The sequence below is a fragment of the Ammospiza nelsoni genome, chromosome 29 (genome assembly GCF_027579445.1).
Source record: "Ammospiza nelsoni isolate bAmmNel1 chromosome 29, bAmmNel1.pri, whole genome shotgun sequence".
Classification (NCBI taxonomy): Eukaryota; Metazoa; Chordata; class Aves; order Passeriformes; family Passerellidae; genus Ammospiza; species Ammospiza nelsoni.
In genome coordinates this window covers 97,837-120,061 of record NC_080661.1, presented here as the reverse complement: position 1 = coordinate 120,061, position 22,225 = coordinate 97,837, and the positions used below count along the sequence as shown (strand labels likewise).

Here is a 22,225-nt window from a genome sequence, read left to right as displayed (position 1 = left end):
AATGAGCCCTGAGGCAGCAGCTCTGCAGTGGTGGCCACCAGGCCGGGCTGCCAAGGGAGGCTTCTGGCCATGGCCTGCAAGCAGCTGCTGCTGCCAAGGTGCCTTTGGTGCCTCAGGCTCTCCCTGGCACAGCTCCCAGCACGGCACTCTGCCCTTGTGCCCGAGCCCTTCCCTGTGCTAGGGCTGGCCTGGGGCTTTTCCTGCAGCGGGACCTGCCCTGCTGATGGCACAGGAAAGGCAGTTCCTGCTGGAGCAGGAGGCTCTGCCTGCAATGGGCTCCAACAACTCCAACAAGGTCCTGTTTGCAAAGCCCCCAGTGGGAAATGAAGGAGGGGAGTCACACTGCTTTGGGGGTGAATAATGCTGAAACCAGCCTGACTCCTCCATCTCAAAGTTCAACATCCTCAGAGGGAGCTGAAGCTGTGGCAGAGCTGGAAAAATTCCCAGAGAAAGGAATAACCAAGTGACACCACTGAGAGCTTCTGCAGAGCTGCTGAGCTGGCCCAGCCTGGGCACATCTGACTGACAGGGCAGCACCTCAGACAAGAAAAGCCCTGTCCCAAATTTTAATGGCAGCATCTCCTGACATTTCCCTTCTTGAGGGGTGTGGGGATTCCTCCCAGTGGTGGGGACACCCTCAAGGTCACTGCTCCAGGCTGAGCCAAAGGGAATTGCCCATGGTCATTGGTCTGGGGGAGTGACATCAATCTCTGCTAAATTACAGGTTTTGCTTAATACAGTTGCTTTGAAATAACTTCCTAGTGCTTTGTATAATATATTTTATGTCTCTTACATGCTGGCATAAATATTTCTGATTAAGGCAGTTTTGTCTAATCATTACCATAATAGAGAATACATATTTATATAAATATATCTGCCCATGACAGGAACCCTGTGAGTGTCTGGGACATCCCGGCTCTTTGGCAGCCTGGGGACTCCTGGGATGTCACCGTGGAGCCTCCGTGAGTGCCTGTGACAGACCGGTGCCTTTGCAGCCCAAGGTGCCCTGGGATGTCACCATGGAATGGCTGTGACTGCCTCTGACCACAGGGCTCTTTACCATCCCCAGAAAGCCCTGGGAGGTCTCCATGGAGCCCCTGTCTGTGCCTGTGACATTCCAGCTCTGGAACAGCCTGGAGCCTCTTGGAAAGTCCATAAGGAACCCCTCTGAGGGCCGGTGAGAAACCTGATCCTTAGCAGGCAACCATCACCAGCCCCCTGTTGCTATGGTCAGTTTCCATGGCAACCATCAGCAGCCCCCTGTTGCTATGGTCAGTTTCCATGGCAACCATCACCAGCTCCCTGTTGCTATGGTCAGTTTCCATGGCAGCTCCATGGAGACCCCATGCCAGGGGTGGTTGCCATGGACACCAGCTCAGGCCTGCAGCCAGAGTTCATTGCCATGGCAACCATTGGCAGCCCCATTCCCAGGCTCATGGGATCCCAGAACCACAGAATTGGCTGAGCTGGGAGGGACCCATCAGGATCCTCCAGTCCAACTGCTGGCCCTGCACAGGACACCCCAACAATGCCAGCCTGGGCCTGGCAGCGCTGTCCAAACGCTGCTGGAGCTCAGAGAGCCCTGGAGCTGGGACCCTTCCCTGGGGAGCCTGGGCAGGGCCCCAGCAGCCTCTGGGCAAAAACCTTTTCCTGACATCCAACCTGAGCCTGCCCCGACTCAGCTGCAGCCACTCCCTCCACTCCTGTCCCTGGGCACCAGAGGGAAGAGGTTCCCACAGCCCCAGCCAGGGACCCACTCCCAAGGCTGCTGCCATGGCCACCAGGGCTGGGACCAGCTGGGATTCTCAGTTTCCACGGGCCGGGGTTCATGAATGGGATTCCCCAATTTCCTGCTCCTGCTAAAACCGCACTGCCCTTGCTGCCCTCCCGCCTCCCATGGAAAGCACAAAAGGCAAAGGTCCCAGGCTGGGATAAGAACAATTTATTGGGAACAACAATGAGATAAGGAACAAACAGAAACAGAAATGATACTGATAAGAGAAGGGATAAATAAAACAGTTTACTGGGAAAACTAATACATCAACAACAGGCTCTTCCTGGCCACAATTTCCCCTGTCTGGAAATTTCACTCATCTCCTCAGGGAGAGAGGGAGTGTCCCTTTCCTGCCCCTGGCAATGTTCTGAGGTGCGAGTGAATGTAATGACACGGCCATGGCCAGACCCTCATGTTCTTCCGTCCCACATCGTGTCTTTGGCAAGGGCAGGAAAAGGGACAGGTGTCTTCCCAGCGTAGACTACAGGGAAACTGGATCACCAGGGCTCTTCCCAATGTGGGCCCTCTAATGGGGGATGAAGCTGGAGTGGGGCATGAAGCTGTTCCTGCATTTTTGGCATTTGCAGGGCTTCCCTTACTGGTGGCTCCGTTGGTGTCTGGTCAAGTGAGAGCTACTGGTGAAGCTTTTCTCACACTGGGGACACTCGTAGGGCCTCTCCCCTGTGTGGATGCGTCGGTGGGTGATGAGGGTGGAGTTGTGCTTGAAGCCCTTCCCACAGTCGGGGCAGTGGAAGGGCCTCTCATCCGTGTGAATCCGCTCATGCAGGAGGAGATGGGAGCTTGTCTGAAACCTCTTCCCACATGTGGCGCACTGGTAGGGCCTCTCCCCAGTGTGGATGCGCCGGTGCTTGATGAGGTTGGAGTTGCGCTTGAAGCCCTTCCCGCACTCAGGGCAGAGGAAGGGCCTCTCCTCGGTGTGAATCCGCTGGTGCTGGAGGAGATTGGAGCTGCTCTGAAACCTCTTCTGACACTGGGTACACTCGTAGGGCTTCTCCCCAGTGTGGAGACGTTGGTGGGTCACAAGGTTGGATCTGTAGCTGAAGCCCTTCCCACACTCCCCACACTCGTAGGGCCATTCCCCGGTGTGGATCATCTGGTGGCTAATCAGGTGGGAGCTCCACCTAAAGTTCTTCCCACACTGCAAGCACTTGTGGGGCTTCTCCCCATCATGAAGCTTCTTATGGACCACCAGCTTGGAACTCTGGCTGAAGGTCTGCCCACCTTCCTGGCTCAGGGTGGCTCTTTCTTCTTCAGAGCACCCTGGGCTGCGTTTGGAGCCCCTCCTCATGGGGGATTCCTGAGTGTTTTCTTCCCTGTTGGATTCCTGTGCGCTAGAATCACTCAAAACAGCCTCTTTCACGAGGTTCTGCCATGCAGATTTTTCCTCCCTGGTCTCCATCCTCAGTTCCTTCCCTGGGGAAGGAAGGACAAGGAGAGGATGGGATTTGGCTCCATGCCAGAGGGAAGGGGAAGGAGATTCCCCCAGTGCATCCCCGGCAGGATGGCGTTGGCAGCAGAGTTGTCCTGCAGCCAGGGGCTGTGCTGGGCTGGGAGATAGAGCAGGAGAGAGGGGGAAATAGGAACTGACTTCCTCCTCACCTATCTGGGTGTCCCGGGGATCCTTCTTCTTCCTCACAGCCTCCTTCTCCATCCAATCAAGGTTTGGGAATGGGAAATCCTGTTCTGGGAAGAAAACAAAGGGTGCGCACATTGTCTTTTGTACTGGTTTGAGGTGCCTGAGGAGGGCTGGGACGATGCCAGGGACATCCTGCAGTGACATCCCCCCTGTCCTGCCCTGGGTGAGCTCAGTCCCAAACCTGACCCTGACGCTGGTCTCAATCTCCCTCCATGTTTAGACACACTCACAGTTCTGTATTTAATCTCATCCCAGTGCCAGACTTGTCTAGCCCCAGACCACAACCCAACCCCAGCCCAAAGCCAATCCCATGTCCAGCCTTAAAGCCAATCCCAGCTCTAATCCAAATCTCAGCCCCAACTCCAAGCCCAGCCCCAATTCCAGCCCCTTCCTAAACCCTCAGCCCCAAACCAAATCCCAGGTTCAGCCCTTCTGGGGGTTTGGGGGTGTCTCTGTCCCTCTGACCCCGATGATGTTTGGGTGGGGTCACAGCAGGGCTGAGAGGGACAGAGACCCCCCCAACCTCCCCCAGGTGTGAGAAGGTGGGAGAGCCCCCCCAGGCCCGAGCACCCTCAGCGGTGAGAGGGACACAGAGCCCCTGGTCCCCAGCCCTGCACAGGCATTGCCTGAGGCCAGAGGGATGGAGACCCCCCGAGCATCCCCTGGGCTGAGAGGGACAGAGACTGCCCTGAGCACCCCCTGGCATAGGGGTGAGAGGGAGGGAGAACCCTCCAGGCATTCTCTGGGGTGAGAATGATGGAGACCCCCTGGGGAATGCCCTGGGGTGACAGGGACAGGGACAAGCCCCCCAAACCCCTGCCAAGCATCCCCCAGGGCGAGAGGCACAGAGACCCCTCGAGCATGTCCTGGGCACTGGACAAAATAATTTGGCAGAAATCAAACTTGACTCTGCATAAATCACTTTGATGAATATTTGATTTTCCCACAAGTCAGATGTGATGAAAATGCAAACATATCCCAAACATTAATAAACTGACAGTACAAGCAAATTTGTGACAATTCCAAGTTCCACTCGTTCCTGCACAGCTCCAGCTCAGCTGCTGGCACATTCTGATAAAAGTGTAAATTCAGCCCAAGACAGATATCATTAAAAGGAAAGTAAACTCTTTGTAGCTGTCACAAAGGTGACAGGGATGAAGAGAAAAATGATTCTCACATTTCGCAAAGCACTCAAGCCTGGGAATTCAGGAGTTATTTGGGAATTTAGCTACTTGAGCTGAGCTTCTTGTAGGACTTTTAGCAGCCTTGTGTTCCTCGCCATGGGGTGAATGAACCTTGTCAGTCTCGCTGGTATCATTTGCTCCCTTTCCTCCTGTGATTTTAAAAAACATTTCAAGGAAGGATGTCACAGACATTTTTTCATAAAATCCTCTCTTTTAGGATTTGTCCTTTCTGGGAAGCTGGGGCCCCAGAAGAAAAATGCAAACAATAATTATCTGCTGATGTGGAATGTAACAGGAGCATCTGTGATTGGTCTTCTGTGAGTGTTTGGATTTGCTGACCACTCACGGGAGAGTTGGTCCTTGCTTTCTGCTGGACACAGAACTTTGTTATTCATTCTCTTCTTTCTATTCTTAGCTTAGCAAGCCTCTGCAACTTTTCTCTTTATTCCTTTTAGTATAGTTATAATGTATTATATATCATATATCAATAAATCCAGCCTTCTGATCATGAACCAAGATTCTCGTCCACTTCTCTCACCCTGAAGACCTTCATCAGGTCGCTGTAATAGAAGGACAACAAAATATTTTCTTTACACTCCAGGCCCACAAAGGCGATTTACCTCATCAGTTCTCCCATAAGTCACTCAGAGGAAGCTGCAGCCCAGTTTCAAAGAGTTCCTCCAGAGAGAACCACAACCTCCTCAGAGGAGGGAACCATGGTGTTGTCAAAGGCACTTGGGGTCAGAGAACAGTGCCTAAACTCACTGTGCCAAAATAATTTCACAGTCTGGTGAGTCTGGTTAAGAAAAGTGTTAGAGAGATTCCTCTGCCCCAATTAAGGTGATAATGAGACCAAACCCAAAATGAATTTTATTGAACAGTAAATGGGATAGAAAAGGGGGGACAGGAAGGGAATGACAGGAAAAAGAGCCCTCCCCTGGGGCAGGGCAAGTGTGACATTGTCCCCTGTATGCGTGGCATTCCCAGGGTGGGGGTTTTACAGCTGAGCCAGTTTGGGTAAGGGGGGTGGTGTTCACCCCCTGAGCAGGGATTACCCCACTGTTTCAGGTTGCCATGCAAGATGTAACCAAATGCATGTTTTCAATCCCCATCTTCATCAACTCTTATAAACAGGTGAGGCAGTGTTCTTTATCTCTTCCATGACTCAGCCCTGATAACGCCTTCCAGGGGAGATATCTCCTGTAAATGGGCCATTGAGTGTCACTGCAGGACTGATAAAATTCCATGCTCCCATTGTGGGATGCTCCGCCCAGGGGGAGGATCCAAGCATTCCTACCTGGCTATAAGCTGACACTTTGCTACACCAGCAGCACCTTGCCTACTGGATTCCCAGAGGACGAGAACTCCCTAGCCACCACTGGACCTCCAGGGGAAGATCAGACCCTTCTACAGGATCACTGCTTCGACAAAATCGTGTTCATCTCTCCAACAGGACTGCACCACCATCTACTGGGACAGCTGCCACCACCCTGACCAACAGGGTGTCAGGTTATATCCTGACTCTGTCTGTTTAAGGCAGTGTTTCTGTATCATTGCCTTGATCTTCATTTTCTTTTAAATTGTAATTCTGGTTTCGACCCTCCCCAGGTTTGCCTTCAAACCAGTACAAAAGACAATGTGCACACCCTTTGTTTTCTTCCCAGAACAGGATTTCCCATTCCCAAACCTTGATTGGATGGAGAAGGAGGCTGTGAGGAAGAAGAAGGATCCCCGGGACACCCAGATAGGTGAGGAGGAAGTCAGTTCCTATTTCCCCCTCTCTCCTGCTCTATCTCCCAGCCCAGCACAGCCCCTGGCTGCAGGACAACTCTGCTGCCAACGCCATCCTGCCGGGGATGCACTGGGGGAATCTCCTTCCCCTTCCCTCTGGCATGGAGGCAAATCCCATCCTCTCCTTGTCCTTCCTTCCCCAGGGAAGGAACTGAGGATGGAGACCAGGGAGGAAAAATCTGCATGGCAGAACCTCGTGAAAGAGGCTGTTTTGAGTGATTCTAGCGCACAGGAATCCAACAGGGAAGAAAACACTCAGGAATCCCCCATGAGGAGGGGCTCCAAACGCAGCCCAGGGTGCTCTGAAGAAGAAAGAGCCACCCTGAGCCAGGAAGGTGGGCAGACCTTCAGCCAGAGTTCAGAGCTGGTGGTCCATAAGAAGCTTCATGATGGGGAGAAGCCCCACAAGTGCTTGCAGTGTGGGAAGAACTTTAGGTGGAGCTCCCACCTGATCAGCCACCAGATGATCCACACCGGGGAATGGCCCTACGAGTGTGGGGAGTGTGGGAAGGGCTTCAGCTACAGATCCAACCTTGTGACCCACCAACGTCTCCACACTGGGGAGAAGCCCTACGAGTGTACCCAGTGTCAGAAGAGGTTTCAGAGCAGCTCCAATCTCCTCCAGCACCAGCGGATTCACACCGAGGAGAGGCCCTTCCTCTGCCCTGAGTGCGGGAAGGGCTTCAAGCACAACTCCAACCTCATCAAGCACCGGCGCATCCACACTGGGGAGAGGCCCTACCAGTGCGCCACATGTGGGAAGAGGTTTCAGACAAGCTCCCATCTCCTCCTGCATGAGCGGATTCACACGGATGAGAGGCCCTTCCACTGCCCCGACTGTGGGAAGGGCTTCAAGCACAACTCCACCCTCATCACCCACCGACGCATCCACACAGGGGAGAGGCCCTACGAGTGTCCCCAGTGTGAGAAAAGCTTCACCAGTAGCTCTCACTTGACCAGACACCAACGGAGCCACCAGTAAGGGAAGCCCTGCAAATGCCAAAAATGCAGGAACAGCTTCATGCCCCACTCCAGCTTCATCCCCCATTAGAGGGCCCACATTGGGAAGAGCCCTGGTGATCCAGTTTCCCTGTAGTCTACGCTGGGAAGACACCTGTCCCTTTTCCTGCCCTTGCCAAAGACACGATGTGGGACGGAAGAACATGAGGGTCTGGCCATGGCCGTGTCATTACATTCACTCGCACCTCAGAACGTTGCCAGGGGCAGGAAAGGGACACTCCCTCTCTCCCTGAGGAGATGAGTGAAATTTCCAGACAGGGGAAATTGTGGCCAGGAAGAGCCTGTTGTTGATGTATTAGTTTTCCCAGTAAACTGTTTTATTTATCCCTTCTCTTATCAGTATCATTTCTGTTTCTGTTTGTTCCTTATCTCATTGTTGTTCCCAATAAATTGTTCTTATCCCAGCCTGGGACCTTTGCCTTTTGTGCTTTCCATGGGAGGCGGGAGGGCAGCAAGGGCAGTGCGGTTTTAGCAGGAGCAGGAAATTGGGGAATCCCATTCATGAACCCCGGCCCGTGGAAACTGAGAATCCCAGCTGGTCCCAGCCCTGGTGGCCATGGCAGCAGCCTTGGGAGCGGGTCCCTGGCTGGGGCTGTGGGAACCTCTTCCCTCTGGTGCCCAGGGACAGGAGTGGAGGGAACGGCTGCAGCTGAGTCGGGGCAGGCTCAGGTTGGATGTCAGGAAAAGGTTTTTGCCCAGAGGCTGCTGGGGCCCTGCCCAGGCTCCCCAGGGAAGGGTCCCAGCTCCAGGGCTCTCTGAGCTCCAGCAGCGTTTGGGCAGCGCTGCCAGGCCCGGGCTGGCATTGTTGGGGTGTCCTGTGCAGGGCCAGCAGTTGGACTGGAGGATCCTGATGGGTCCCTCCCAGCTCAGCCAATTCTGTGGTTCTGGGATCCCATGAGCCTGGGGATGGGGCTGCCAATGGTTGCCATGGCAACGGACTCTGGCTGCAGGCCTGAGCTGGTGTCCATGGCAACCACCCCTGGCATGGGGTCTCCATGGAGCTGCCATGGAAACTGACCATAGCAACAGGGAGCTGGTGATGGTTGCCATGGAAACTGACCATAGCAACAGGGGGCTGCTGATGGTTGCCATGGAAACTGACCATAGCAACAGGGGGCTGGTGATGGTTGCCTGCTAAGGATCAGGTTTCTCACCGGCCCTCAGAGGGGTTCCATAGGGACTTTCCAAGAGTCTTCAGGCTGTTCCAGAACTGGAATGTCACAGGCACAGAAAGGGGCTCCATGGAGACCTCCCAGGGCTTTCTGGGGATGGTAAAGAGCCCTGTGGTCAGAGGCAGTCACAGCCATTCCATGGTGACATCCCAGGGCACCTTGGGCTGCAAAGGCACCGGTCTGTCACAGGCACTCACGGAGGCTCCACGGTGACATCCCAGGAGTCCCCAGGCTGCCAAAGAGCCGGGATGTCCCAGACACTCACAGGGTTCCTGTCATGGGCAGATATATTTATATAAATATGTATTCTCTATTATGGTAATGATTAGACAAAACTGCCTTAATCAGAAATATTTATGCCAGGATGTAAGAGACATAAAATATATTATACAAAGCACTAGGAAGTTATTTCAAAGCAACTGTATTAAGCAAAACCTGTAATTTAGCAGAGATTGATGTCACTCCCCCAGACCAATGACCATGGGCAATTCCCTTTGGCTCAGCCTGGAGCAGTGACCTTGAGGGTGTCCCCACCGCTGGGAGGAATCCCCACACCCCTCAAGAAGGGAAATGTCAGGAGATGCAGCCATTAAAATTTGGGACAGGGCTTTTCCAGTCTGAGGTGCTGCCCTGTCAGTCAGATGTGCCCAGGCTGGGCCAGCTCAGCAGCTCTGCAGAAGCTCTCAGTGGTGTCACTTGGTTGTTCCTTTCTCTGGGGATTTTTCCAGCTCTGCCACAGCTTCAGCTCCCTCTGAGGATGTTGAACTTTGAGATGGAGGAGTCAGGCTGGTTTCAGCATTATTCACCCCCAAAGCAGTGTGACTCCCCTCCTTCATTTCCCACTGGGGGCTTTGCAAACAGGGCCTTGCTGGAGTTGTTGGAGCCCATTGCAGGCAGAGCCTCCTGCTCCAGCAGGAACTGCCTTTCCTGTGCCATCAGCAGGGCAGGTCCCGCTGCAGGAAAAGCCCCAGACCAGCCCCAGCACAGGGAAGGGCTCGGGCACAAGGGCAGAGTGCCGTGCTGGGAGCTGTGCCAGGGAGAGCCTGAGGCACCAAAGGCACCTTGGCAGCAGCAGCTGCTTGCAGGCCATGGCCAGAAGCCTCCCTTGGCAGCCCGGCCTGGTGGCCACCACTGCAGAGCTGCTGCCTCAGGGCTCATTCCTGGCTGGGCTCTGAAAAGCCACTTGTGCCCCAGGAGCCTGACTGGGAAGCCACTGGCCCCAGCACCTTGGGGACAAGACATAAATGACAAACTCTTCATGGCAGCAGAGCCAAGGCAGGGGCAGAGGAAAGGGCAGAGCCAGGCCCAGGGCACAGGGCTGCCGTGGTGATGGCTGTGAGGTCACTGCCCCAGCAGCAGCCTGGCTGCCCTCAGCAGACATTCTGGCCAGAAGCCTTGTGAGGGCACCCAGCACATCAGAGAACCCACAATGCAGGAATTCTGTCACTGGAGATGAGAGGGTTTCAATGGGCAATGCTGCACAAAGCTCCTGCTCTTGGACAATTCCAGGGATGGGGAATCCACTTCTCTGGAAAAACGGTTGCAGTTTCCTGCCACTTTCTTAATTGTAAAATATTTCCTCCTTCTAACAAATGTTAATTTGTCCCCATTCAGTTTAAAGATACTGACCCGTTTTCTGTCACTGTAGGATTGAGGAGAAAATAACTTCGAATGCTATTTTTCCCTTTTCACAGACCTTGGAGAGGACTCAAAAATCTCCCAGAATGGGGTTTGGAGGCCTCATCACAAAACCAGCAGGGAGAGTCTGTGGCCTCTGTGGTCAGTGGTGTAGAGGCTGAGGACTGAAAGGGAATAGCCTGGGAGGGATGGATGGGTGGTTTCAGAGAGGCTGGAGCTTTTCTTCTTAGTAGGAATAAGCCTGAAGAAGACCTAATAGCACCAAGTGCAGCTTGGGAGGTCCAGACTGAACACCAGCAGAAAGGAATTTCCCTGTCCGAGCAGGGCTGTGGTGCAGCACGTCCCCAGCAGGAGCCTGGAGCAGCCCCAGGCTCTGTGTGGGCAGGCAGAGGCAGGCAGGAGGCAGAGCTGTCAGCAAAGGAAGGGCCCAGCCAGGTGGCACAGCCGGGGATGCTGACAGCCTGCAGGGACAGAGGCGCAGGTTTGCTCAGCATCAGAGACTCCTTTCCCTCGCTTGTCCCCAGCTGTCATCAGTGCCACCAGTGTTCTGCTCTACCTGGAACCTGGGGACATTTTCTCAGTCCTGTCCCTCAGATGGATCTATTTAAAGTATGAGAAACTTCAGTGTTTCACCCTCTTTTTGAGTCCCTGAGAAGGTTTTTTGAGCACACTGTGAGGGACTGGGTCTGATGCAAAGAGCACCAAAGCCCCAGAGGGTCATTAAGTCCCTGTGCTGTGTCTGTGCTGCTGAGCTGGGCCGGGCTCCTGGCCCAGAGGCAGCTCCTGGCAAGGGCAGCGCTGCAGAGAGACAGCTCTGGCCAGGAGCAGCTCCTGTGCACAGCCCAGCAGGGCTGGGACGCTGCCAGGGCCCCTCAGGGACACCAGCAGGGCACAGACAGAGCTCACAGGGGCTCAGCACTGGCAGGGGCTGTGGGATGGCCCTGAGGGGGCTGTGTCACAGCAGCACCTCTGTGGCTGTGTCACAGAGGCACAGAGCAGCTGGGATGTCAGCAAGGGGCTGTGTGACAGCACAGAGTGGGCTGTGTGAGGTCACAGATTGGGCTGTGACATCACAAAATTTGTTGTGTGAGGTCACTGAGCAGCTACAGCGTCATAGAGGGGACTTTGTGACATCACAGAACAGGCTGTGAGATCATGGCATGGCTGCATGACATCATAGAGCTGGCAGTGAGGTCAAAGTATGTGCTGTGACCTTACAGAGTGTCAGTATGACATCACAGAGAGGGTTTTGTGACATCACTGAGGGGGGTTGTTACATCACAGAGCTGGCTGTGACATCATAGAGTAGGGTGTGAGGCCATAGAGCAGATCCTGACATCATAGAAGGTGGCTCTGTGACATCAGGGAGTGGGCTGTGACAACACTGGGTGGCTGTGTAACATCATAGAGCAGGCTGTGACATCACAGTAGAGACTGTGAAATCATAGAGTGACTTTCTGACATCACAGTGACTTCTGTGACATCACAGAGCAGCTGTATCACATCATAGCGTGGCATCTCAGAGTTGGCTCTGGGACATCACAGGGGCAGTGTGACATCCCAGGGGCAGTGTGACATCACGGGGGCTGTGTGACATCACAGGGGCTGTGTGAGGGCACTGGGGAGGTCACTCTGCCCCGGCCTCCCTCACAGTTCCCCCCAGAGCAGTCCAACCCTGCTCGTGCACAGTGGGGTCCCCTGTACCCCCAGGTCCCCCCGCCCCCAGCCCCGCAGCCTCCCCCAGAGGATGTTCCACGAGATCGACCCCAGAGCCTGACACGGGGACGGGGGCTGGGGCCCTGCGGGTGGCACAGGGGGACAGGGACCCCCCGGCAGCGTCCCCGTGTCCCCCTGGGCCAGATCCTGGGTCAGGGCTCCTTCACCCTGTTACCAACGAGGCCTTGAGAGCGCTGAAGAAATCCCCAGCAAGGGATCAGCCAAAACCAGACTGAATATTAAGGGACAGAAGCACAAAGTTCCTTGGCAAGAGTCACTCTGCTCCTGACTGGACACTTCAGGCACAACAAGGAAACAAAGCAACAACAAAACCAAACAGAATCCAAACAACCAAACCAGAAATTTACTTAGAAGTGGGGCTTTCATTCCTAAGGAAAAGAACTGTCCTTCTTATCTCAGTGCCCATGGCCAGAATTGGGATTTCACCTCCAGTATTCCCTATTGTGACAGAGTGGAGGAATTTCTTGTCTCAAGACATTTCATGTGTGGGGAGTGTTGCAGTGTGTTGCAATTTCCTGTTTTAAACTTCCCAGCCCCTTCCCAGGTGTGGCAATATCTCTCTTCCCCTTCCCCCTCGCCCCCTGCGGGGCTGTCAATCAGTCTTAACATTCCAGCAAGGCCATCGTGTGGTTGGTCAGGTTCAAAAGATGCCCCTGTGCCCAGAGGTCATTGGTCTGTCTGGGTGTCATCGTTGCCTGAGACCCTGCCCCTCCCACCTGGTTGGTGGCTCACCTGTCCCTTCCCTCCCCCTCCCCCCGGAGCTTAAAAAGTCACTCAGGCCTTGCAGTCGGGATTCTGTTGGTGCTGTTACCTAAGATTCAGAAGTCTGTGACCATGGAATAAACTCTTGATATTAACCCTCCGGCAGAATCTCTCTCCTTTTCCTCCTCACCTTAGCCTGAAGCCTTCTCACCTGAGGCAAACTGAGTTTCCACAAGCCTGGACTTGTTTTGGCGCTCAGCTGCACCATCCAGCCAGCCAAAAGTGTCTCTGAGGTGAAACACCACAGTTGCCGCCTTTGGCCCAGGAGCAGGGGTCAGAGGAGCCATGGCACAATCTACCTGGTAATATTGGGATCTTATGCCAATAGGGGAGGAAGGGGCAGGTCCAGCCCTCCCCTGCCCTGGACGCCCAGCCCTGCCCTGCCCTGTGACCCCAATCCCTCCAGAGCCTCTATCCCAGCCCAGCAGTGGCTGCCAGTGCCTGGCACAGCACAGGCAATGCTCCACAGCCACCTCTGCAGCCCCAGCCCAGCTCCTGAGGGACCAAATGAGTCCAGTCCCAGCTGGGGGAAGGGCCCAGGAAGACCAAGGGGTATTGAAGGCTGACCACAAGGCAAACACATATCTTGACCCTACCTCCTGCTGGAATTTCCATCTGAACGCTACTGGAATCCAGGAGTTGGTAGCTCTGTGTATGCTCCTCTGTATCCTTTTTGCCTCTCTCTCTTTCTGTCCTTTTCTTCTATTTTGGTCCTTTTGCAAATTTGAGTAATGTAAAATTCAAATAGCTTAGAGTTTGTGAAGTTGAATGGGCCAAGTCAGTGCTTTAAGAAGTGTTCTGTGTTGATTGAATGTCATATTAAATCTTTTGCCAAAAATTCTCTGATTTTCTAAAGTTACCAGTAAAGACTGTTTTGTTGTTTTGAGCTCCTGAGGATCTCTTGTTGGTATTTCTCCAGGAAGTCCAATTCAGAATACAGAAACAATTGTAATTCCTTTTAAATATCTCCTTGACAGAGTTTTCTACTGGATGGAAGTCAGGGCTTGTGTGTCCTGCTTGGCACAGCCCAGGCAGGGCTTTCCCAGCCACATTCCACACTCCATTTCCCAGCTGGAGCTGCTGGTGCCTCTGAGTTGTGCTGCCCCAGCCCCAGGGACGCTCTCCTTGTCTGCCCATTCCCCCACGGTCTCTGGGCAGGGATGGCCTCAGTGGGGGCTGCTGACATCCTCAGCACCTTGGAGGCTGCTGCTGAATTTTCCTGCTGCAGAGGCTTGTTCAGCCTTCAGCTCTTCAGTGCAGGAATTCAGTGTCCCAGGGCTCCTTAACATTCAGAAAACCTTAACAAGCCAAATCTCTGGGGATAATTTGATTTAGGTGTTCAAATCAAATGTATGGTTAATTAGTATGATTTCAGAAGCCAATTCAATGTGAATACCCTGAATTTAAAAAAAAACAGCAAGAAAATATTTTTTTAGGTCCTGTAATTTTTTTTTTACTAGTAATTCATTGAAATGTGCAATCTCCAATTGACATTGAATCCAAGTACCTCCTCATGCAGTTTGACTGGGTATGAAAATCAGGACCTTTCATGGCTGACAATCAATCAGACTCTGTCCCTACCCCAACCCCACCATTTTCCCCATCCAAGGCTGGCACTCAGAGCAGCCTTGTGCAAATCTGAGCTCCCTCCAGCCCACACTGGACCTAGCCAACAGACCACAGTTGAACAGGATATAACTTAATAAAAATTACACCATTAAAATAACAATCACACATTTACAAACTCTTCCCTGAGCTATGTGCAATGTCCCAGCATGTCTGATGAGTCCACTGTTCACAACTGATTTGCATACTAAAATTAATTTTTGACTAATGTGGTTCTGTGATAGATATAAACACAAGTTCTTGTATCAGGATTCTTGTCCTGGACTGAGGACAGAACAGCTCAAACAATTCCTGATTTGCAAATCTATCAGTGGTGGATGGAGAAGGGAGGTCAGGCTGCTCTTGGTGTTGAGGAAATGCTGAAAGCAGCCTGACTCATTTCATCTCCTCATGCCCTGATCTCCCCTCTTTCCCCTTCCACCCATCGGCTTTTGTCTCCTACCAGGCCCCCCTGTGAAGAGCCTGGCTCTGTGTTCTCCATCCCCTCCTCACTGGCACTGCCAGGCTGGCATGAGGAGCCCCTCAGCCTTCCCTGCTCCAGACTGGACCAGCCCAGCTCCCTCAGCCTCTGCTCACAGCCCAAGGGCTCCAGCCCCACCTTGGAGGCCCTTCCCAGACCCTGCTCCAGCTGCCAGACATCTTTCCTGCCCTGGGCAACCCAAACCAGGCCACAGTGACCTGGATAATCCCTGTCCTTGGTGTCCTGGTCACACAGCCCTGGCCCCTTGTCCCCGTGTCAGGCTCTGGGGTGGATCCTGTGGAACATCCTTTGGTGGAGGCTGTGGCTCCAGGTGGGCCGGGGGGATCCTGGGGGACAGGGACCCTGCTGGGCATGAACAGCATTGGACTTGTTGGGAGAAACTGTGAGGGGGAGCTGGGGCGGAGTGACCAACCCAGTGACCTCACACAGCCCTGCTGGGATGTCACACAGCCCCTCTGGGATGTCACACAGCCGCTCTGGGATGTCACAACCTGCTCTGTGATGTCACAGCCCATTCTCCAATGTCACACAGCTGGTCTCCGATGTCACACCAGAGTCTGTGATGCCATAGTCTGCACTGTGATGTCAGACCTCTGCCCTGTGATGTCACAGCTGGATCTCTGATGTCACAGAGGCAGACTATGATGCCATGGCTGCTCGATGACCTCACCTAAACCACTCTGTGATGTCATAGCCCACTCTGTGACCACATGGTACCAGATGATAAATTGTCTTCACCAGGTGAGCTCACACCTGGAGCTTGTTCTCCACAACCCCAGGCCTGTGGAAACCACACAATGCCCATTGTGTGAGAAGGGAACTGGAAGTTCAGCAGCCTCAGTGTCCTGCCAGCTCAGCCAGGCCCATGGGAACATTGGGGTCCATGACCACCAGAGACCACCAGGGAGACCCCCAGGATAGGAGAATGCATGGGTAAAGGGGAGGGGAAATATATTAATTATTTTGGGGAAAAGATTATCATATGTATTTTTAGTCCAGGACAATCAATGAATATGTATGAAAAATACAGAATATAAACAGAAACTTTCCTGTACTCAGCATGCACAGCTTTGGGAGGAGCTCTCCCCCATGCATCCAGCTGAATAAAGAATGCTGCTTCTTAATGCTACACTGGGGATAAGGAATTTTCTGTTTTACCAAATTTTTGGTAGCACTCCCACTGCCAAGGAAAGCTCTGTCTGCTGCTGTTCACAGAGAAGGGCTGGTGGCAGATGTGGGGCTCAGAGGCTGCCTGGGGCACAGTGACCATGAAATAATGAAGTGTTCAATGTTCTGGGAAAGAGGGAGGGGCAGCAACCAAACTTCTGTACTGGAATTAGGAAGGGCAGACTTTGGCCTGTTTAGGCTGCAGATTTGGGGAATACCTAATCAGGTAGTGATTGCTTTAAGGGAAACAGCCCGTAAAAGCAAAGGGGTCCTGGAAGGATGGAGACATTTCAAGGAAGTAATCATAAGGGGGAAGAAGCAGCCTGTCCCAGTGCGGCAGAAGATGAGCTAGTGAGGAAAATGACTGGCCTGGCTGCCCATGGAGCTTTTCTGGAGACTCAGGAGTGGAAATAGGACCAGCAACTCAGGAAGTCTTTAAGGATGTTGCTGGGTCATCCAGAAAGAAAAGCTGAGAGTTGAAAACTCTATTAAAACTTAACCTGGAGGGTTCTGCAAAAAGAATAAAAATGTTTTCATAAAAAGAATAATAGCAAAAAGGAGAGGTAGGAGAACCTCTACTCTTTTTTGGATGCAGTGGAGAATATAGTAACAAAAGATAAGGAAAGGCTGAGCTACTTTACCCCTAGTTTGTTTCAATTTTCAATATTAGGAGAGGATATCCTCAGGACAAGTGTTCTCCTGAGCTGGTAGATGGGCACAGGGAGCAGAACAGCCCCTGGAATCCAGGAGGAAGCAGTGGGTGACCTGCTGAGCCACTCAGATGCTCACAGGTGAATGGGATCAGATGGGATCCATCCTAGGGCAATGAGGGAGCTGTGGATGAGCTCCCCATGCTGCGCTCCATCATTTACCATCAGTGCTGGCTCAGCAGGGAGCTCCCAGAGGACTGGAGGTGCCAGTGTGAGCCCATCCCCAAGAAGGGCTGTAAGGAGGAGCTGGGGACCTCCAGGCCTGTCAGCCTGACCTGGGTGCCCAGCAAGGTTATGGAACAGATCACCCTGAGTGCCATCACAGGGCACCCACAGGATGGCACTCACAGGAAACTCCCAGCTGAAGGGAACAAACTTTCTGGCTGAGTGCAGAGGCCAGGACAAACCTGGGTGGTTTCTGTGCCATCCCCCAGCCCTTGCTGGCCCCAGGGCTGATGGAATTTGTGCTCCCTCAGGTTCATGTCCCCACAGCAACAGCATGGGGGTGCTCCCGCCTGCTCTGTGCAATGCAAACAGGGGCTGCTGAGCCAGTGCTGCCGTGTCTGTGCCTGCAAGGATGGGGCACCTGTGTGAGCTGGGGGAGAGGCCAGGGCTGCAGAGGGGGCATGTTGTTGGCAGCTCCATGAGGACGCTCTGGGACGCTGCCCTGGGCTGTGCAGCACACTGGGGATGGATCAGCCCCTACTCTGCTGCTCCTTCCCGTCTGCCCCAGGGCCCTTGCAGAGCCCCAGCTGTTGCTGCCCTCAGCTGCCATGGCAACCCTCAGGACAAAGCGGTGCCAGGGCTGTTCCAGGTACAATTGCAGTGACACTCGTTGGTGCCACCAGGTGCCACGGCAACAGCCACGGGGACCGTTCCTTGGTTTGGTGCCATGGCAACCAATGCCCGGAGCCGTTGTGATGTTGGTGGCCATGGAAAGCTGCCCTGGGCCCTTGCTCAGGGCTGGTGTCAGTGCCCAGAGCCAGAGGGGATCCCTTGCTGGGGGCTGTGCCATGGCCACCTGCCCTGTGCCGCGCTGGCCGCTCTGGCACCAGGAACCAGCAGCCAGCGGCACTGCCAGGGCCAAAGGCCAGGTCAGCCAGACAGAAAGGGGCAGGGCTGGGCACTGTTTCCATGGCAACCGGCACTGGGGGGACACCTGGGTCACCTGGCCTGGCAGTTGCCATGGAAACCCCTGGCAGGGACTGAGGACACAGCCCCTGGCACTGAGACCCTGCTGGGCCGGGTGCTGAGCACAGGGCTGGGCACGCAGAGATGGTTTTGTTCTTGCTGAGCTGCAGCACAGCCAAGGCCTGTCCTGCCCCTCGTCCAGCCACGCTGGGGAGGGGCTGGGGCTGCGGGGGAGCTGGGCAGGGGACACAGCCAGGACAGGGGACCCCAACTGAGCCCGGGCATAGCCCAGACCAGAGCACATCATGCTCAGGGTATGAAGGGAGGAATTTTGGAGTGAAGGCTTTTGCCTTCCCAGGGAACACTTAGGCAAGATGGGGCCCTGTTTCTCCAGTGGGCAGGGTCACTACCAAAGACACAGACACCAACGGAAGGAATTGTGTCATTTATATCATGCACAGCTGCAGAGATTTACAAAAGGATAAGCTCAGCAAAGCACATCATCATTAGCAAAGAATTACAAAAGAAGCTCAGCAATCCATCATAACCCATCATTACATTTTGATGACCAATCCCTTAGTGAAACACTAGAGGTGTTTGCGGCAGACAAAGATTCTGGCTGACTATCAAGGTACACCTTACAGACATCAGTAGTACTTTAGTGACACCGTTTTTCATTCTTTTTTCTCAATCCCATTCAAATTAGGAACAAGAATTCTGTTGTCCATGGAGCTGGCGCCTTTTTAATTCCAGAATAATGCCCCCAGGCCCTTTGCTGTTCAGCTTTACCATGCTGTCTGTGGCTCACAAGGCTTGGGGGGCCCTTTCCCCTCTGGCTGGAAGGGGCCGGGTCCCAGTCCCTGAGGGGCACCCAGGCTCCTGGATGGAATTCCTGTGCAAGTCCCTCAGGGTCACAGCAGCCTTCACATGGAGCCCCGTGGATCAGAGCATTTCCCAAAGGGGCCCTTGGGGCAAACAGGGAGATCTGGCCTGGAAGGATGTGTAAAACAATATCCTGGCAGATCTACTTGTTCTCACACAGAATCCTTGGCTGCAGGGACACATTCCCATTGTTCCTGCCCAGGGTTCAGGACTCAGAGGTGTCTTTCCTAGGAGCTGCTCCTTCAGCTGCCTTGGGAGGCCTTTTGGCCTCGGGACCCACAATCTGGCTCCATTATTAGGACTGCTGCACCCAAGCCCTTTATTTGCACAAACAGTGGTGATTGGAGCTGGATCTCCTTTTTTCACAATCATTCCGAAAAATGCAGTATCAATAATTGTGCTACCCTGTCACAGGGCTGACTAATCCAATCCTGGTCACTATTGTTTACAGAATTACTGCAATTTCTCCTGGATATTCTGCATCAATTCCTCCTGCCATGACAGGAACACTTTGCAAGGCCAAGCTCCAAGGGCGCAGTTACCAAAGCAAAGTGTCCTGGAGGAATCTGAATTCCTGTTTCAGTACTGATAGCTCTTATTTGCTTTGAATTTCTCCCAATGAATTCCAATGCATGAAGGCCCAGCCCTGCAGCCTCTGGGCTGGCCCTGCCAGGGTCATCACAACCAGAACAATTTCCCAGGCAGCCCAAGTCTCACTGCCCATGGCTGGATTTGCAAATTGGGGGCAGCCGTGCACAGCCAGGGGGTTTCCATTTCCCCAGTGGGCCATTGTAAAGGGCATGGAGCACATCTGGGAGATGGGTTCTCCATGGGCAAAGGTTCCCATCTCCTCATTTTTCCAACTGCTCTTTTAACAACCCCTTCACCCTTTCAACCAATTCTTGCAGCTTGTGCATAATCTGGTACATAAAAAACCCTGCAGGCAAAATCACTGTATTTTTCACAGGAACAGACAAAGCACTCTGCATCACAGTATCAGCAACCCCTGCAAAAATAGCCAATTTCCTCCTTTTCTCCCTTTTTCATTGTATACAATCATAAAAAGTTGACCACTGACATTAGGGTCCTGGCCAATCCTGTTCTCTAGGGTATTTAGTGTTACATCCCTGAGCAGCCAAAGATACCAAATTACTACTTTCAGCACTATTTCACATTATTATATAATTTTATAGATAGATAGTGATATAGAAATATAGATAGATACAGACATAAATAAATTGATATAAATAGACATATTGAGGTCTTATTATACTATAAATACATATATAATTATTATGTTTATAGATATTTCATTTGCACAAATGCATATCAGCTCAAGATTAAAACCTTCTTCTCTTGCTCCATGTGGGAGCATTCCAACAATAACTTTCTTCTGAAGGTGCTGTTTCCTATGAACTCTCAACAAATTCATCTTTGTCTGCCCAAACCCACAAGGTCTTTTCCTTTTCCATGTGCAATTTTTGGATGCATTTAAAGCCATCCAGGGGTGCAGCTTCTTTTACCCAACTGCCCCACTGCTCCCATGGGGCTCTGACCTCAGCCCACTCCAGAGCCAGGGAACTCCAGGGAAGGGCTTCCCAGCTGGCAATTTCTGATGGCACTGATTCCTCACATTTACACTGAACAAGTGACATTTTGTTGGGATCTGGACAGACTGTGCCAGTTTTGTTTTACCAGTGGGCAGGGTCAGCACCAAAGACACAGACTCCAGCTGAAGGAATCAGTGTCATTTCCTGCAGTTCAGAGCAGCAAAGAATCACAAAAGGAGCAGCTCAGCAATGCACCCAACCATCCCCACCAAAGATTGCAGCAGAGGTTAACAAAGATCCAGCAGCATTTACCCTCAGCCTTTACCATCCCCCAGACCCACACAGCAGCTGGGGAAGCTGTCACAGCCAAGGGCTGCAGAGCCACTCCTGGGCACTGGGAATTCCTGCAGGTGCCTCCAGCCCCAGGAGAGGCTCTAACCCCGCTGGGAGAGGGCCCAGCTCTGACAGTGCTGAATGAACAAACTGACAGCACTGCTAGTGTGGCAACATCTGCTTTCATCCTCCTCTTGGGTCCCTCCCAAAGCCTGGCCAGGGCTCAAGGAGGAACCAAGGGAGGTGACTTTGATCCTTCAGCCCCAAACAAAGCCAGATGTCAGATTTCATGGCCTTGTCTGCCTTCTAAATACACAAAGGTCAATACATGTCTCACTAATGAGTGGCTACATCTATTACAGGGCCTAATGACCATACATATTTCATTAGGGAGCAGATACAAAGATAACGTTTGCTTGGAAGGTTCATCCAGAGGCCACCTTTGGCTCAGGGCCTGCTGTCCAGGCCTCACTCAGGGCTCGTGTCCAGGCCTTGGCACTTCAGGGACGTGGTTTAGTGCTGGGCTTGGCACTGATGGGTGAGCGGCTGCACTGGGTGAGCTCAGAGGGCTTTTCCAACAGAAAGGATTCTGTGATTCCATGATTCTATCCACATCATCCAGCTGGGGCTATTTTAGCAGCATTACTTTGCTCCAGAAGTTCCCCCTTGCCCAGCTCCTGTGGCCTGAGGCTTCAGCTCCTTCAGCTCCTGGTGCTGAGCTGCTCATGCTGAACGAGACGGCTCAGAGAGAAGAACACAGTCCCTGCAATTCCTTCTGGGACACGGAGAGGGGAGGCTGTGCAAACAGGAGCATTGTTTGCTGTAGCCTCCTCTCTGCCCTTCACGCCTTTCAGTGCTTTGAACCAGCCAAGAGCTTTCTCCAAGAGTGCAATGGAGCAGCTGTTCCTGCTCCCGGGCCTGGCGCTCTACAGTCTCTGCCCTTGCCTGGTTCTGTCCCTCGTGCTGTGCCCTCTGTTTCCCCAGGGCTCGCTGGCTGCTGCCCAGGACTGTGGCACTGGCACAGATCCAGTGCTCCAGAGCCTCCTTTCTGTGCCCTTGGAGCTGCCTGGGCACAGCAGCCTTTTCCATCTGGAAGCTCCCCATGCACAGGGAGTGCCCAGCTCCGTTCCTTGCACAGCCTCCAGGAGCCCAGGGCTGCCATCTCCAGTCCCTGCTGGCACTGGGGGCTCCCAGGTGCCTCAGGCTGCTGTGACACCGCTGCACACGCGAGGGAAGAGGGGCAGGGGCTGTGCTCAAAGTCAGCTCCATGTGCTGCTGCTGCTGCTGCTGCTGCTGTGGGGTCATTTGTGCAGCCCTGGCCCAGAGTCAGGGATCAGATCCTGCCAGTCTCTTCCAGCCCTGGCTGCTCAGAGTTTGGGCCTTGGAGCCTCAGGTGGCCAAAGGCAGCTGCTGCTGGTGCCTCTGTGTGCCCGAGTTCAGCAGTGCTGCTCCATCAGTCTGTGCCCAGCAACGGGGAAAAGCCTCAGCCCTGCAGGGCCAGGAGCTGCCGGGCTCTGCCTGAGCAGCTCAGCCAGCAGGAAGGGAGCTGCTCCACACAGGAACCAGGAGCAAACGACACTCATTTTATAGCACATGTTTTCTATTGAAAG

The 22,225-nt window shown here is 53.3% G+C and overlaps 1 protein-coding gene across 1 annotated transcript; it reads right to left on the bottom strand.

Moving 5' to 3' along the window:
• Nucleotides 1-2,369: 2,369 nt before the first annotated feature.
• On the bottom strand, nt 2,370-6,461 carry LOC132085184 (zinc finger protein 239-like). Its single transcript, XM_059490554.1, has 2 exons — nt 6,457-6,461; nt 2,370-3,036 (listed from the first exon to the last, which is right to left on the bottom strand). The coding sequence occupies exons 1-2, from the start codon at nt 6,459-6,461 to the stop codon at nt 2,370-2,372; spliced, it is 672 nt and encodes a 223-aa protein (XP_059346537.1).
• Nucleotides 6,462-22,225: the final 15,764 nt, after the last annotated feature.